Here is an 18,363-nt window from a genome sequence, read left to right as displayed (position 1 = left end):
CAAAGATGTCTAGTTTCATAAACTTGTTTTTTTCTTTTCCAAAACCTGTTTATGTGCTTATGCCACATAGGCTATGTGCTGCTCTCGTGAGAAACCACTTGTCATTTTCAACTTACTGACCATTATCAATTTAGTGACCCACATGGACACGCATACACACACTCAGGACTTAAGTCCTGGATCTGCTCTAGACTCGACCAAATAATGTACACATTACAGAGCAAATCCAAATGGGTTTCCATTGCATAGATTGCTGTTGTGTGGAAAAATACAGTATAATAACCATCGTCTGTGTTGTGTTTCGGATGTAAAGCTGGTCCTTGCAATGACACTATGAGCACAAATTAGGAGCGAGCAGACTTCACGCAGGGAATGTTTGAAATAACCTTCTACTGTATGGTGCAGCCAAGGGGATCCCTTGCTGTTATTGTTCTATTTGACTGTCAAATAATGCCTATGTATGATGTATGGGAGGGTGGACGATTATTTTTCTCTTTTTGTTTCCTAAAAACGTCCAGCTCTGATTAAAGGACGAGACATAAAATGTAGAATATATAATGGTAGAATTGTGATTTACAAAATAGATATGATTAACCCAGTAGTGGCCCCTCTGTATATACACTTACAAATAAAATATCCTCATACATTCAATGATTGAAAAAGTGGAACTAATTGCTTCTTAAAAAATAAATGGTCAAACAATGTAAAAACGTGTGTCGTGTGAAAACATTTTAATCACTGCAGCAGGGAAAGCACCTTACAAATCCATGAGAAGCAGAAGACTGTTGAACTGAAAAACAGTAGGCCTACTTTTCTTTTCAATATAGCTTCAGGTGCCCTGTCACTTTGTCTATCAAATCACCAGGGCCTGGGCCCACTCCAAGAACAGTTCTAGAGCCCGGCGCTATCTGCGTTCTGCCTGCATCCTGAATTAAACTGACGGGAAGTCCCAGCTCTTTTGCCTTTCTCCAAAGCTCCATTAGGGTTTCCTCGTCATCAGCTTTCACTACTACTTTCGGCTGTCCATAATACTCCCACTGCTTGAGTAGGTCTGGGTCCCTTCGACGCACTTGCTTGTAGGCGCTCACCGCCGCGTGAGAGCACTGAGCGGCCACTTTCCCTTTGCCCATGCTGAGGTCCTTTCGGACCACGATGATGAGTTTTAGCTCCTCGCTTGTTCCCATGGAAGATGTCTCGTTCTCATCCCCCGCACCACCTGCGCTCGTGCCGCCGCCGGCGGGTCTTCCGAGTTTCCCTCTGAGGTACCAGCCAAGTAAGAGTCCACAGCTAACACCGGCTAGGACACCCATGGTCAATGGTCCATATACAGCCTCCATACCTGAAACAGAGAAAGCATTTGGGAATAAACGACTTGTGGTTCGGATGTGTGTGTACGTGTGTTATGAATTCCCGCCCCGAGCCGGGTGTGATTAGTTCACAAAGGTAGGCCAACATTACAATGACTGTTAATTTTGTGAAAATTAGACACATGCGTCACACGCAGACTTCCCCAGCAGTAACATTTCTTCTTGGCTTTAATAGGACCAATGCCTATGGCAGCTCAAATTAGTTAAACATGAACACAGGTTAGTGTGCTTATAAACAAACCAACTTCCCTCTCTACCTCGCTAGCTAGCACAACACGTGTAAGTTCATACATCTTCGACTATGGAAGTTACCCCACAGAAAATACAAGAGCAGATGTGATATTAAGACGAGCGAATAAGCTAACTTCAAACGACAGTATTAGAATACGTTTTTTGCTCATCATTTCTTCGAAAGCAGCTTACCTTCGACTAAAATTGTGTTTATTCACGCTTGTGTCTACCGCATTTGTCACGAGTCTAACGTCACCTCTCTTCCTACAACCGCCTGTCTCAGCCTGATGACGTTGACCATAGGTTTAGCATCTTTAGTTCATTGCATGGACTTACATAATAAGAATGTTATTACAGCAGCATCAACATAGTTGTGTTTATTAAACTGCCGTGCCCTATCTTCCTCCCCACAAGAAAAACAGCAAGGAGAGATCAGGTTCATATGTATGGAAAGAATTGGGGCCACAGACTTGCACTGACATAACAGAACAGAACACTAGTAGGCTAGTGATTTAAACCCATTGACCTCAGTCCTACAAACAGAACGCTCAAGGGGCGGGCTTTGAAATCCAAAACAATTTACAATCTCACCTCTGCAATCCTATAGATTAGAGGTATAAACGCGATCTCCAAAAGCAATTCATTTGATGACGACAGGTAAACGATTTAGGATGAACATTCAAGTGGATAAATGGACAGAATTTTAATTAGTTATTTTTCTGTCTTCAGCAGAGCCTACTATTTTTTCCCTCAGTCGTACCCGCCCCCTTTCCATGTTGCGCACTTTCCCCAGTCGTACCCATATTCGCACCCTTTGCTACGACTTCGATGCAAAGGATTTTTAGTTTGCTTATGAAGACACCTGCAGTATTCCTTTGCACTCATCGGAACCTAGACTTAAGTCTTGCTGCGCATGTTTGCCTCGTGTCTGGTGGTTTGCCCGTTCTTTCAATGGTCGTGGCAAGGTAAGGATGATACAAAGTGCGGGAGATTGATATTTGTGAGATTTCTGTCCTTGATTCCCATAAGAGATGTCATTATTTTTCAGATTTGTCATCTGAAGTGATTCCCCTATCGTGGGGATTTTACTTATGCTGTGTAACGAGTGGGTGTGTGGGTATTATTTTTAAATAATTTATTGAACCTTAATTATTCAACCTAAATGAGATAATGAATCGTTTCCCCCTTTGCTAGGCCAGTTAGTATGAATTCAGTCATTTTTATTTATTTATTTTCTGTAGACGGTTCTATGAATTCAGCGTGGTTGAACGTTGTTTATGACAGGATTGCTGTTGCGCAATAGTTCCCCTTCAGAAGGCTGTTTATGCTGGACTGTCCAGCCCCTGCTCTAACTGATTTACAATTCAGCTCTCCTTGTGACGAAAACAAGCGGATGCTTGACCCTTTGCATGATGATTTGTTAATGTATGTTGTGTTATATGTATCATAAACATTCCAACAATTTAATGGCATTACATCGATTTAATTAAATTTTGCCAGGCAATCAGAACTGCATTACACATTACATTTTACACCATCCACGTGGTCTAAAAGTAAATTGTTTTGTAACTTCCAGTCCTTGGTGAGTGTTCCCCCCCCATTATTTTTTAAGAGCTTGGAAAAACAGCTTGAACATCTTTTACTTTTCAAAAGGGACACACAGTTTTTCCCCCTCTCCAATTTCTCCCTGTTACATAAATGTTCCCTGTTCGTGACCCCATCTTGAAATTATTCAAGTATAGGATTATGCACAGGGCTACCATGCTTACCTCCCACATTTCACTGCGTTTTCTTTCCGTTCCTTGCACATCATGTACAAAAACAAACTTGGTGAACCATTACATTAGTTTAAGCTGAAGTAAGTTACAGTCTTCCAGCTAGATCTGCGGTAAGTATTCATCATGTAGGTAGGCCTATGCCATGTATATTGCCAAGTCAATTTATATAAGCTCAGTTTTCTTCGGTTGTTTTTTTTTACATTCAGTGTATGTGCATTGCAATGCTGACTTGTGCACAAGGCCTCAAGTAGAAATGCACAACTTTCATGTATTTGTTTTCATGTCCGCCCCCCCTCCACTGTAGTGATTAATGACGTTATCTAAGCGCATTGTGCCTCTGCTTGAATGTGTCCCCATTTTTTTCTGCCTGCCCTGCGTATGAGAAATATACCTTCAGCATTTTCATCACGGAGGGAGACTGTCCCCTGGGGGGCCCCGGGCCCTATCTTTAGCAGGCATATATGGGGCATGATAGCACGCTGTCCTGTCCTGTCCTAGCCATGAGCATCCAGAAGGAGGAGGAGGAGGAGGAGGAGGAGATGGAGGTGGTGGTGGTGGTGGCTGCTACTGTGCTCTCTCTCTCTCTCTCTCTCTCTCTCTCTCTCTCCCTCTCTCTCCCCCCCCCCCTCTCTCTCTCTCTCTCTCTCTCTCTCTCTCTCTCTCTCTCTCTCTCTCTCTCTCTCTCTCTCTCTCTCTCTCTCTCTCTCTCTCTCTCTCGTCAGCCAGTCCGCCCGGCAGTCAGTAATCAGAGCCCAGTCCAACCGAGTCCCATAGAGATCCCTTATAGCTTTGTCCTCTTGGACAGATGATGTGTTTTGATGTGAGATTTGATACCAAACTCCATATCTTTCTCTCTGTCTCTTGTATCTTGTCACTGTCTATTTTTCTGTGTGTGTGTGTGTGTGTGTGTGTGTGTGTGTGTGTGTGTGTGTGTGTGTGTGTGTGTGTGTGTGTGTGTGTGTGTCTTTCTCTCTCTCTCCCCCTCCCTCTCCCTCATCTATAGGGAAGTTGTTATTGTAGGGGTGGGGTTTGTGTGTGGTTGGGTTGGTTGGAGGGTTGAGGGGGCTGGGTGGGTGTGGGGAGTGGGGACCCTGGTGTCTGACGCGCTTGCTCTGTAAAAAGCAGATGGTATAAGCTGTGCGGTGCTGAGGTGCGTGCCGTGGCTGCAGTAGAGAGCAGCCCAGTGCAGGCTGCACTGCATGACACAGGCCTGATGGGTGTGTGTGAGAGAGAGAGAGAGAGAGGGGGAGAGGGAGGCCTCCACTCAGCTCAGCTTTGGCCTGACAATGTTCTAGAACAGACCGCCATCTCACGGTAGGCCTGCAACAAGACAGGCAGCCAGCTGTCACAGCCTAGCACTCCACTCCCCCATGCTCTGTTCAAAGACACTGAGATCTGGAGTATGTAATAATGTGTATGAGGGAAAGTATGTTAATTAATGTATGTTAGTTTTTATTGCACATTGTGTGTGTGTGTGTGTGTGTGTCTATATGTGTGTCAATGTCTTATACTGTATGTAAGTCTAACTGCACATCGGAGATGGTCAAACGCAATTTCAAACTTTTGTGCTAAATCTGTTACATAGATTTTTTTACAATAAAGTACACTTGACTTGACTTTGACTTAACAATGTACTATATGCGCATGTTTGTGATCAGTTTTTTTTACTGGTTAGTTTGGTTCTCAGTCTCTACTGCTTTTATAATGCTGTGGAAAATTACAGAGGACTACTACGGAATTCAGTGCTCTTACTCATCTCATGAGTCAGGAAATACTTGGGAAAAGTGGAACTCAAAACAAGTTTGCACCATTTACTGAGTACAATTTTATCCGTCAGTTGAATTATCTAGATTGTGATATGAACAGTGCACATTGAAGTGCACAGGCCAGGGGAAGTACAAGGTTTTCCCTTAAAAAAATGTTGGGTGACCCATTTCCAATAGACCCACACCCACAGTAAGTGGACATAACATTTTTATGACCGCAATCATATGCATTACATAACTTAACCCTCTTCAGATAAACTGTGATTCTGTGAGTGTTTCCTTCCAAGCCGTTTGTTCTTTTTCTGTGTGCCATTTTTTTAAAGAACTCGCTCAACAATGATTGCTTCCCCCCCTCATTAACAGGTGGTTTAACATAACATAACATAACATTTTTATAACCGCAATCATATGTATTTCATAACTAAATAATCTTTAGATAAACTGTGATTCTGACGTTTCCCCTCCAAGCTGTTTATCCTTTGCCTTGTACCATTTTAGCCCTCAGCAACAGTTTGATGGATGTTCTCCCCCCTCATTAACAGGTGGTTTAAGTTTAGAAGTGTACGTTTAATCAGGGGGAGGTTGTATATGAGGGAGGCCTAAAAGGCTTCCAGGCAGTGTGGAGGAGGAGGAGGAGGAGGTGGTGGAACTATAGGGAGGGCGAGCAGGACATTTACCCCTAGGCCCAGGGCACTCTTGTATTGTTGGTGGGGGCCCTATTATGACATGGCAGGCCATACAGGGGGCCCTATAAGTGTTTTTCCCTGGGGCCCTGTGTGCAATTGTTCTGCCACTGGGAGGAGGAGGTGGAGGAGAGGGGTGGGGTGGAGGAGAGGAGAGGGGTGGGGTAGAGGAGAGGGGTGGGGTAGAGGAGAGGAGAGGGGCTGGGGTGGGTTGGGGTGGAGGAGAGGAGAGGAGAGGAGGTGGAGAGGGGGTGGGGTGGAGGAGAGGAGAGGAGAGGAGGTGGAGAGGGGGTGGGGTAGAGGAGAGGAGAAGGAGAGGAGAGGAGAGGAGAGGAGAGGAGAGGAGAGAAGAGAAGAGAAGGAGAGCGGCTCCTGCTCAGATCTTGGCAGGGCCCTGGCCGTGACAGGGAGGCCAGAGGGTCGCGGCAGCGGGTCACGCACCAGGGCGATTAGGTTACCGGTAATCTGTGCAGCACGGCACGGCCCCGGGGAGGGAGAGGGGGAGGGAGAGGGCGCGGGGAGAACAGAACAGGGCATTTCCCTGAAACAGTGGGCGAGGAGGGGGTGAGGGAGGGAGAGAGGGGAAGAGGAGGGGAGAGAGGGTGAGTCAGAAAGAGAGAGACACGGAGAGAGAAATAGGCAGAGGGAGGGACAGGAAAAAAAGGAGGGAGAGTGAGAGAACTGGGTGTGAAGGATTCTGATGAATGTGGTGATTGGGAGCGAAAAGAAAAGACTCTCAGAGGTGTGTCTACTGTTCTCTCCTTTTTTTCTTTTTCTCTGTTCCCTGTGTGTACCTCTGTCTTCCCTGTCCTCCATCTTTTATTCTCTCTCTCTCTCTCTCTCTCTCTCTCTCTCTCTCTCTCTCTCTCTCTCTCTCTCTCTCTCTCTCTCTCTCACACACTCTCTCTCTCTCTCCCTTTTCAAACACCAGGGCTACTGACACTTGGCACTTGGTCGTTTCACCTCACCTTGTTAGTGTGGTCCTGGAGCCAGTAGTTGATGAGAGCGGGCCACAGCCAGTGGCAGTGCAGAGTGGCCAGATGAGATGAGCAGCCCTGTGCAGCTAGACACGTCCTCACTCCTCACCTGAGTACTGCGCCAGGGGAGCAGAGGAAGAGAGAGGCTGGCTGCCCTATGGGGACCACAGCTGATGACCATCACTACTGCTCCTCAAGGGTAAGTCCACTTGAACAGAAAATCTCTCTTTCTCCACCCCCACCCCCCTCTCTCCGTCTCTCTCTCTCTCTGTCTCTCTCTCTCTCTCTCTCTCTCTCTCTCTCTCTCTCTCTCCCTCTCTCACTCTCTCTCACACACAGTCCCTTTCTCCCTGCATTTACTTCCTTTATTCACTCAATCACTCTCTTTCATGCTCTCTCTTTCATTCTCTCTCCCTCTCTCTCTCTCCCCCTCTCTCTCTCTCTCTCTCTCTCTCTCTCTCTCAATCCCCCTTTCCTGTGTTGAATCAGTGATGAAAGTCCTCCCGGCTGCACCCTCCCATTATCCCGGGGCTTGTTGGCAGTTCATTGTGTTCGAAGTGGATTTTGACTGTCAGGTGGGTTTAAACTAAGTGGCGTGCACTTTTGGCAGAGGGCCATTGAGAACTGACGCCAGCCGTCGAGTTTCTAACAGCTCTCACCCACCACAGTACAAACTCTCTTGTGTTGGCCTACAGCAGTTTAACTGTCACTACTTGTTAATAATAATAGTAATATTAACAATAATATTAATGATATTAATGTGCCTTCTGCATGGACTCAGTGATTGATTACACACACACACACACACACACACACACACACACACACACACACACACACACACACACACACACACACACACACACACACACACACACACACACACACACACATTGATGAATTGTAGAGAGAAATTGTGTTTTAAGATTTTTGTTTACATTTGTTTAAAAACTATTTAGTGCAAATTACAACTGGGTACACCAGAAAGTTGGATTTGTGGCATATCTTATATGTTGAACCCAGAGGTAGTTGTACAGGCTTGATTAAAAAAAGAGCCTTTTTGAAGACTCGGCCAATTGTTGCAGTAAGATCTGAAGAATAATGGTTGCAATAATAGCTCCTCAATAACAGGGCTGCTATACCATGTCTATCACCTCTCTGCCTTTCGGAAATCACCCTACCGCGCTAAAAAGTCACAGCCCATGAATTGTTTTACAGGAACACCCCCCCAACCCAATAGCAAGCCTGCCAAAGACCACAGGCAGGTAAAGACAGGACAGGTGAGGGCCATTTTGTTTAATCCGCATCCACCTACTCAGTCACGGAGCAGACACGAGACGAGAACCATGTGCTCTGGAAATTTCCAAGGTAACATTACATGTCTGGCCTTGGTCTCTGCGTAGGAAAACCCACCCTCGGCCTTGCCGAACGTTCTCAGGTGGTGCAAGATAGAGAACCTGTGAATCAGCCTTGCACTGAAGCCATCTCAAACAAAAGCCAACCCCTAACTCCCTAAAATCCACCAACCAACCCAGACAGCATTTTAGAAACTCCCCAACACCACTGGCCCCTTTGGCTTTTTTGGGAAACATTTGGACCTGCTGAAGCTCTTGGTGCGTATACCTGCAGGGACGGATTAAGATGGCTTGGGCCCCCTAGGCTGGGCTTGGGGCCTAAGATGGCTTGTGGGGGCCCCATTGGAAGGCAAATTTAGCGACGTATTTATATGGACAGTGCCATAATTACGATCTAGGAATTAAGGATAGCATGTCAACCAATTGTGCTCAACACGACTCGAATTTTTAAATATTGCATCTTGTCACAATTCTGCAATTTTTCACTTTTGGCCAATTGGTGAAAACATCTAAAAATGTTTTTGGAGGCTTCATTGTCCCTCTCAATGCCTGGCCAACTGGTCTTGACTGAAAATGCCCGGCCTGATTTTTCATCCTCGACCCCCATCCATCGCACCCAAACCCCCAAATTCATCAAACAATTCAGACAGCCTTTCAGAGACTCCTCCTCACTCAGAATCAGCCAGTCAGTGTCCATTACCAGAGAAAACAACATTGATGGTGGCAGGCATTTAGCAGCCGTGAAGAAGAATATTTCCAAGTAGTGGTGGGGTTTGCTTTGGCCTCCGCTTCATATTTTGGTGTATTTGGCCGGGAGTGTTTTCGAATTTGGGGAAAATTAACACTTTTATTAGGGTCATTCCACGCCAAATCAACAAGAGCCCGCACACTTAGGTCTCAAAAAATTCTGAAAATATTACTGAGTGTACCCATGGTACTTAAGAGAAACACTGTTACTTTATTTGAATGTAAGATGTATTCTCTCCATGTTACAGCCAATTTCACTGGGGGAGGGGGGCGTCAAATTTGTTCACACTCTTTTTTTTGTCAAAGTTCACAAGCTCATTGCTCAAGAACTAGAATCTGTAGGAGGCTCAAATTTTGCAGGCTGGTGCATAAATAGGAATAGTTTGTTGCAAAACTGTCAGTTTTGGTCTGTATGATCCTGCATCGTCATGGCATTCCCTCAAAGATTATACAAATTGTACTGGAGTTTTTGGCTGTGCTCTGTTTAGGCCTTCAGAAGACATATTTGTGCCCAACATAGCCTCATGATTTTTTCCCCTTGTAGATACAAGTAGAAACACTCCCATAAAAATCTATAAATAGAAAGGAAACCCCATCAGTGTTTGACCAGAAGACCTCACAAGTCTGACAAATCATTTTGGGTGTCATTTTCAGAGCACCAGAACACCTTGTGGGATTGTCCACAGATTTTTATTTTATATTTTTCTTCATTCTCCATGAAGTCTTCTTTTTAAAAATGCCAATGAGACTTGTCTTATGTGATGTTTTCTTTTGTAATTTCCACCCTATACATGGGCAAAATGCAAAAAGAGAGCAACATGATTTCGATAACATTTAATGTAAAGGCTAAATAATCAAATGCAAATTTTGCCCAGACATGATCACCCGAGAGTCCCTGTGCAGGGGTGCAGGTATCCCTTTTAATTTAAATGATTTCAGGAGCGCTCAATATGGGAGCAGGTTCGCACACCAAAAGAGACAGAAGGTCAGGCACAAGGAGTCATGTTGTTACTTTTTTTGACCAGCAGATGGCAGCGGAAGAAACGCATAGAAAACATATTGCCCTCAATGTGCATGTTGCCCATGTTCAGGTTGGAAATTACAAAAGAAAACATCACATAAGACAAGTCTCATTTGCATTTTTAAAAAGAAGAATTCATGGAGAATGAAGAAAAAAATAAAATAAAAATCTGTGGACAATCCCACAAGGGGTTCTGGAGCTCTGAAAATGACACCCAAAATGATTTGTCAGACTTGTGAGGTCTTCTGGTCAAACACTAATGGGGTTTCCTTTCTATTTATAGATTTTTATGAGAGTGTTCCTACTTGTCTCTACAAGGGGAAAAAAATCAAGAGGCTATGTTGGGCACAAATATGTCTTCTGAAGGCCTAAACAGAGCACAGCCAAAAACTCCAGTACAATTTGTATCATCTTTGAGGCCATGACGATGCAGGATCATACAGACCAAAACTGACAGTTTTGCAACAAATTATCCCTATCTATGTACCAGCATGCCAAATTTGAACTTCCTACATGGTTTAGTTATTGAGCTACGGGCTTGTGAACTTTGACAAAAAAAAGAGTGTGAACAAAATGGGCACTCCCCTCCCCCAGTAAAATTGGCTGTAACATGGAGAGTATACATCTTACATTCAAATAAATTTACAGTGTTTCTCTTAAGTACCATGGGTACACTTGGTAATATTTTCAGAATTTTTTGAGACCTAAGTGCGCGGGCTCTTGTTGATTTGGCGTGGAATGACCCATTATGGAAAATCACTACGACTTGGGGTTTCAGGGTTTGTAGTGTGTGTGTGTGTGTGTGTGTGTGTGTGTGTGTGTGTGTGTGTGTGTGTGTGTGTGTGTGTGTGTGTGTGTGTGTGTGTGTGTGTGTGTGTGTAAGCGAATATGCGTCAGTGCCTGTTCTGCCTGCCACGCAGACACATGCACATATCCACCATCATGTGCGCACACACACACACACACACACACACACACACACACACACACACACACACACACACACACACACACACACACGAGAGTCAGAGAGAGAACGAAAGTACAAGTGGGTTTGACGCGGTCGAAATGTTTTGAAGACAGTTAAATGGCATGGTGCTCGCAGTCAAACTGATTCACTTTACCCATCATTAAGCTGCTATTGACGCAAATGTATCACAGGTTGAGCAGCGATTTTAGACTCTGGTGGTTTTACGAGGGGGAACAGAGTGTTTGTTTTTGTTTTGAAAATTACCAACGGATGTGGCGAACAACCAGCGTTACTACGCACGAGGCCTGAGTACTGAAGTGTACAATGTGAGCGTGTGTGGGTGTGTGTGTCTGAGAGAAAGAGGAAGTGAGTGTGTGTGTGAATGTGTGTATGTGTGTGAGTGTCCTGTGTACAAGAGAGAGAGAACGTGAGTGAGAGAGAGAGAGAGAGAGAGAGAGAGAGAGAGAGAGAGAGAGAGAGAGAGTGTGCATACATGTGAGAGAGGAAGTGTGTGTGTTTGTGTGTGTGTCTGTGTGTGTGCGTGTGTATGCATGTGCGTGTGTGTGTGTATGCATGTGTGTGTCTGTGTGTACAGTATGTTTGTGTGTGCGTGTGTATGCATGTGCGTGTGTGTGTGTGTGTGTGTGTGCATGCATGTGTGTTCTGAAGGGGGCCCTCTAATCTGCTCAGAGGCCACAGAATGTGGACAGCACTTCCTGGTATGGGGACCTCTGTGTTCCTGTCACACAATGTCCCTTCACCAACGGCTCTCTCCCACGCGCGGCCCCACACGTCACGTCTGTCACTCTCCCACCAGAACGCTCCACTGACTGCAGCAGCAGGGTTTCTCACACAACGTTTGGTAGACGAGGTGCATGATGGGGGGATTGTAGCCTCTTACCAGGGAAGCTGACAAGGGGGGGACGGCAAACAGGTCACTTGTCCCGGGCCCAGGGAGAGAGGGGTCGTTACATTGTTAGTATTGGGTGGGGGGCCCTTTGGGATGACTTTGTCCTGGGCCTAGCCAATGCTGTCAGCAGCCCTGCCTCTTACTGCAGATGGGGTCACCAGCAGGCCTATTCACTATTTGCTGAAAATACTCTACTACATTATAACAACATTGCTATGACAGTACCGAGAGCCTAAACTAACAGATTAAGACATAGCCATTACAATTTTGGTGACAGTAAGGTTATAACATGGGCTCTGCGCTAAGGGGTTAACATGTTATTAGACGTATAGCCATTGTGGTTGTACAAATTAAGTCTATGTTGAGTAGGTTATACATCGGTTTCTTGTATGCAAACATTCCTGTCTGTGTGCTCTGCATCGCTCTGCATCCTCTGATTGTTTGGAAACAAGCTGTCGCTCAAAAAACAAGCTCATTTTGATTGGCTGCTTAGCCCCTCTTCAGACCAAGAATGTTTGTAAAAAAGGAAACCTACAAAGTATCTATATGAAACCTGTGAAAATAATTAGCTTATCCAATTCTTGTATGGTGGGAGGTGTTTGTTGTCAAAGTGGCTGCCTTAAAGGTGTACTGTGTAATATTTTAATAGTTTATTTCCAGAATTCATTATGCCCATTCACAAATGTACACAAATGATACTTACCACCATCAAATTCTAAGTATTCTTTATTATGACTGGGAAAAGTACAGTTTTCATACATGAAAAGGGGGATCCTCTCCATTGTCTGCCATTTTGAATTTCCAGATATAGACATTTTAAACTGCAAAACTTACTGTAATTTGGTCACACTAGTAAATATTAGTTCATTATTTAGAAAATACTCATTAAAAGATCAAATTTGGCAGTAGACAGCACAGTTTCAATGAGCAGAATAGTTGCCTACTCTGGCCACCATCCTACACAGTGTAGTGCACCTTTAACTACAGTAAGGGCGGAGGGGAAATCTTGTCCTGTTTTAAAGATGGGGATTCACCACCGCCTCTTCTATGCAGACAGGAACAGAAACGTTGGTTCCCATGGTAGCACATTACTGTGTCTTATCTATAGATAATTTATTATCTATACAATATCTATATTAGATAATAGCTACAGCTACCTGTTTACAGACATTCACACTGTAAGGACGGGCAAGATGTTAATCAGCTAATCACATGAGCACATTTTTTGAGTGACAGCCGTTTCGAAAAAATCTGAGGTTGCAGAGGGATCCTGAGCTGCAGACTGATTGTTCTTCAACCATACGCATGCATTTGCTCCAGTTGACTACACCAGGGAGTGTTGAAGATGGAGAGTCGTATTAATTTAACCTCTTGTAAGGTGTTCGGGTCTTTCTGACCCGTTCTCAGTTTTTTGCTTGAGAAAAATAGTATCAAATTATTCTTTCACACTGAGATTCACTGGCCTTGGCTCGTTTTCTGTGAGCAGGATGAAGGGAACATGAGGGTGAAAATGAGCTATGATTTTTGTCCTTCTTAAGTTATTTTCTATATGCCCGGGTCAAAAAGACCTGAACACCTTACAAGGGTTAATGCAGCCTGGAACGGTTCAGATTCCCCCCTCAGTAAGGCATTATTTTGTCCTATCTTTGTAGAATCTAATATGCTTAACCACAGTGACTTTTTGCTTCTTCGGTATCCCCCTCCATAGTTCCAGTAGCCACACAGTGACACAGTGCATTTCTAGCCCCCCTCTAACCTGCCAAGCCAGACTATAACATGAAATCAATAGTCTGGCATCGCACCATAGGCAAAGCTGTGCAGCCAACAGTTGGCGTTCAAATGGCTCAACCGCAGAGACACAGATAGATTGTTATGGTACAGCTACAATTTTCCCCTATGGTGTGAATCGAGACCAACCTGCCAGCTGAAATTAAGTTTTGCCACTAGATGGGTTTGTGTAGTATAGAGTTTCTCAATGGGGGCTCTACAAGTCCCCCAGGGGGCATTAGGAAGCCCCCTGGGGGCGTTGAGATTAGGGCGGCCGAGAGGGGGTGCTTAGTTGCAAAAGAGGGGACATTTGTTTATTTAATGTTTTAATTTTATTTTATTTTTTTTATTTACTTTTTATTGCCTTTATTTTAGAGAATAGTGAAGGTAGTGAGTGCGCAGAGAGAGATGGGAAAGGGTCGGCAAAGGACCCGGGCCGGGAGTCGAACCATTTGCGCAATGGTAGGGCCCGTTTATTTAATGTTTCAATTCAAAGCATAGCTTTGGCAGACTTATGATGAGGTGCAGGGGGTCATTGAGCAAAAAAGGTTGAGCACCACAGCTCTAGTAGTTTACTTGGCTAGTCTCCCTCCCTCTTACGGTGACTGCAACATCCTTAAATCTTCAGACACCCGGTTTGATCTCTTTCCTCTTTCCTGTTCATCAGCGAGATGGATGGCCCGATGTCGAAGCCAGACATTCAGATAAAAACGCCAGCAGCGATAAGGTCTTAAGCAAGCAAGCACAGTAAATCTGGTGTGCTTTCTCACACATCTGGCAGGATTGAGTTTTGTGACAGTGGGATCCATTGTTTTTAAAAGTCTCCTGCCCGGGCCCATCACCTTGCTCTTTGGCAGGGAAGCCGACAGGGGGGACGGACACACATGGGTCAGTTGTCCCGGGCCCAGGTAGAGGATGGGGGAGCCCAGAATTGGGTCCTCATTACATTGCATGTCTAGTAAGGCTGTAACGATACACCCAACCCACGATTCGGTTTGTATCACGATATATGACCCACGGTTCGATATGCCCCACGATTTTATTTTATTTTTAAAGGAAAAAAAGAAGAAAATAAATTTTCATTTCTGTGCTTTACCTTCCGACGTTTCCAAGTGTTTCGTCTCGCGGAGGTTGCTCAGGCAATTGATAATAACAAATGCACGTGCTGGTTGGACGGAACATTTTATAAGAGAGGGATGAATGGAAGTGTTACTCGCACATGTGCGCCCCTTTTCTACTTGTCTTTTTTAAGCGCATATGCAAACATTTGCCTTTATGCTGCTGTTTTCTAGACTGAGGGGTAACAACAGAGATTTTGTTAGGGAAGAACTTTGGTAACAACTTTTAAAGGGCGCATCGCGATTCTGCAAGGCAGTTTCGCGATAGGGGTTCGTGGGTCTGCGTACCGCGATACCTCGGTTCGATGCAATATCGTTACAGCCTTAATGTCTAGTTGGGGGAGGCCTTTCGTCCTGGGCCCAGTCAAAGCTTTCATCAGCCCTGAGAGGCTGTTTTGGGCACAGTGGTGTGTGATGGAGCGTCTGCTTAAGACCAGGGGAGGGTGTGAAGTGAAGGAGGGGAGGGGTAGGGGTGGAGGTGGGGGCTATAGAAAGCCTGTAATGTGGTTATCGCGGATCAAAGGCTTAGCTATCTTCTCCTCAGATGGTTCCTCAGTGGTTAGCATGGGAGCACAGCAGCACACACACACACACACACACCAAAATCCCTCCTGATGCCTTTTTTGCGTGTATTGCACTTAGCCCCTTCTATTCCACCCTCAGCCTCCCTCTTCTCCTTCTCCTTCTTCTTCTTCTTCTTCTTCTTCTTCTTCTTCTTCTTCTTCTTCTTCTTCTTCTTCTTCTTCTTCTTCTTCTTCTTCTTCTTCTTCTTCTTCTTCTTCTTCTTCTCCTCTCTGTCTCTTTCTCTCTGTCTCTCTGTTGCTCTCTGTCTCTGTCTGTCTGTCTGTCTGTCTGTCTGTCTGTCTCTCTCTGTCTCCCCCCCCCCTCTCTCCTCCCGGCTTTCTTCCTGGCACTTACCTCCTCTGTTCCTGTTCATGTCGGCTCCTGTCAGGGAAGGGCTTGCTGATGTGATGTGATCCCTCTCTCCCTCTCTCCTTTGGTGATGTGATCCCTCTCTCCCTCTCTCCTTTGGTGATGTGATCCCTCTCTCCCTCTCTCCTTTGGTGATGCGAGCCCCACTCCATCTCCACGCCACATCAGAGGGGTAGGGGAGGTGCCTTTAAAAGACACATTTAGTATGATTTAGATCAAAGTACGGTAAACTCCATCTCTCTCTCCCCATCGCTCTCTCTCTCTCTCTCTCTCTCTCTCTCTCTCTCTCTCTCTCTCTCTCTCTCTCTCTCTCTCTCTCTCTCTCTCTCTCTCTCTCTCTCTCTCTCTCTATCGATCTATCTATCTATCTATCACTCACAAATGTGCACACAGTCATTACACACTCACATGAAAATACACATGAATACATACACACGCCACACCCGAGTGCTTCTGGTTTGAGTTTAATGACTGTTATGAGAAGACACCGTCTCCATCTCCTCTGTCTCCCCATGTGGTGGTGGTGGCCATGGCAGGTGTGTTGATATGCTAAACTGGGATTTTTTTTCCCGCACACCTCAACCGGCAGGTGCGTCGGAGATGGCCCATGGGTCACCCAGCAGACAACTTGGAAAAATACCTGCACACTGACCATTGTGCTGCTCTCGGAACATCGTGTATAAGAAAAGGTGTCTTGATTTGGCCACAGGTTGCACTGAGAGAGCCAGAAAGACTTAATACTACAACAGGTGTGGTGACTGAGCTGGTGCCTAGTGCCCTGTTATGGCCTCCTTGGCTCCTTACACACGCATGAACACAGGCGCACACACACACACACACACACACACACACACACACACACACACACACACACACACACACACACACACACACACACACACACACACACACACACACACACACTCTCTCCCCTCTCTCTCTCTCTCTCTCTCTCTCTCTCTCTCTCTCTCTCTCTCTCTCTCTCTCTCTCTCTCTCTGCCCCCCCCCCCCACCATCTTTCTTTACCTGTCTGTCTCTCATCTCTCTCTTCAGTTAGGCTCTGTAGAAGTGGGGAGTCAATGGCTCAATCAAAAAACTAAATATCAAAATATCAAAAAAGACAAGAGTGCCTTGCCTAATGGAAAAAAGCTAAATAACGCTGATGAAAAACAACTTACTCCCATACACAGGAGCCATGTGTAAGAAGGAATAGATAGTTAGATAGATAGATAGATAGATAGATAGATAGATAGATAGATAGATAGATAGATAGATAGATAGATAGATAGATAGATAGGCGGGAGAGGGGATGGATAGATAAAGAGGAGAGGGAGATTAGAGTAGAGAGGCAGATGAGGGAGGAATGAGAAAAAGAGCAGGTGACAGGGAAGAGAGGGGTGGAAGAAACGAAGAGGGAGGGTGAGGGAGGTGAACGAGTTCAAAGATGGAGATATGGAGCATAATAGAGGGAGAGGGAGGGAGGGAGAGAGAAAGAGAAAGGGAGAGAGAGAGGGACCGACTGTCCTTGCTGTGTTGAAGAAAGAAAGAGGGGGAGTGCGCGCAAGGGGGAGAAAGAGCAACGTTGGAGGTATGGAGAGTTAGGGAGAGGGTTGGGTACAGGGAGAGAGGGATGAAGAGAGGGGGCACAGAAAGCAAAGATGGAGATGTGGAGAGTCAGAGAGAGCATGGGTAAAGGGAGTGAGATGGAGGAAGAGAGGGACAGAGAAGGGAAAGAGAAGGACGGAGAGGGGGATGTAGGGGAAAGAGGGGGGGGAAGAGAGAGCGAGAAAGCAATAGAGGGGAGAGGAGGGTGAGATGGAGAGAGAACAAGGAGAGAGGGAAATAGTGATAGAGGACAAGAGTGGGGGAGAGAAAGGGAGAGGACAGGGGGAGAGAGAGTGGAAGAGGAGAGAAGACCAGGAGAGAGGGGAAGATAAAGTGTTAGAGGAGAGAGGAGGAGAGGAGAGGGAGAGAGTGATTGAGGAGGGAAGAGGAAGGGAGAGAGAGAGCTAGAGGAGAGAAGGGGAGGGAGGGAGAGAGCTCGATAAAGGAGAGGAGAAGAGAGGGAGAGATGAGAGGAGAGAGATAGTGAGAGAGGAGATGAGAGGAGACAGAAAGTGATAGAGGAGGAGAGGAAGAGGAGGAGAGAGAGAGAGAGAGAGAGAGAGAGGAGAAGAAGAGAGGGGACTGGCTGTCCTTGCCGTGTTGTTGTGTAAGAGCTGGCTGCCTGGATGAGAATAACACTCTTATTCTCTCGCAGCTCTGAACTCTGTTACCCCTGTGCCTCAGCCTCGCTGCTTTAAACACGGAGGCAGCCACTCACGCACACACATACACACACACTCACTCACACACATACTCGCACACAAACACAGCTAAGCCGCGCTCCCCTCTCCACCTCCCCTCCTCTCCTCTCCTCCCCACCTCTCCTTTCCTCCTACCCACCTCTCCTCTCCTCTCCTCCTCTCCTCCCCACCTCTCCTCTCTCCTCTCCTCTCCTCTCCTCTCCTCCCCACCTCTCCTCTCCTACTCTGTCCCTCGTGCTCTCTCTTGTCTTTCGTTTTGACTGGGTTCTCCTTCCCTTTGCCCCCCCCTCTCTTTTCTTCACCATTTTCCTCTTTTCTCTCTCGTTCTTTCTCTCTCTTTCTCTCTCTTCCTCTCTCTCTCCTCTTAACAGTCTGTTTGTTTTCTTCCCTGCATGTCATATAGACCCTTTCTCTGCTTCCTCCTCATGCAGTCA

General features: G+C 45.8%; 2 protein-coding genes across 4 annotated transcripts in view; one reads left to right on the top strand and one right to left on the bottom strand.

The window, feature by feature from the left end:
* Positions 1–716: 716 nt before the first annotated feature.
* Positions 717–1,895, bottom strand: ptrh2 (peptidyl-tRNA hydrolase 2). Of its 2 annotated transcripts, none has more exons than XM_063203300.1 (2): positions 1,791–1,895; positions 717–1,339 (listed from the first exon to the last, which is right to left on the bottom strand). In XM_063203300.1, exon 2 carries the CDS (start codon positions 1,335–1,337, stop codon positions 819–821), a length of 519 nt encoding a protein of 172 aa, XP_063059370.1. In that variant the 5' UTR covers positions 1,338–1,339; positions 1,791–1,895; the 3' UTR covers positions 717–818. The 2 variants fall into 2 exon arrangements, with proteins under 2 accessions (XP_063059370.1, XP_063059371.1); XM_063203301.1 differs by lacking the exon at positions 1,791–1,895 and adding an exon at positions 1,685–1,704.
* Positions 1,896–2,079: 184 nt separating this feature from the next.
* The window catches only part of LOC134452742 (uncharacterized), a 134,047-nt gene continuing 117,763 nt past the window's right edge, over positions 2,080–18,363 (top strand). For both annotated transcript variants that reach the window (XM_063203299.1, XM_063203298.1), the window contains exons 1-2: positions 2,080–2,563; positions 6,757–7,001. The gene's annotated coding sequence lies outside the window, so the exon portion shown is untranslated. The remainder of the gene's footprint in view (positions 2,564–6,756; positions 7,002–18,363) is intronic.

This window comes from Engraulis encrasicolus, chromosome 7 (genome assembly GCF_034702125.1).
Source record: "Engraulis encrasicolus isolate BLACKSEA-1 chromosome 7, IST_EnEncr_1.0, whole genome shotgun sequence".
NCBI lineage: Eukaryota > Metazoa > Chordata > Actinopteri > Clupeiformes > Engraulidae > Engraulis > Engraulis encrasicolus.
Note: the sequence above shows the minus strand (reverse complement) of the source record. Positions and strands in the feature narration are given on the sequence as shown.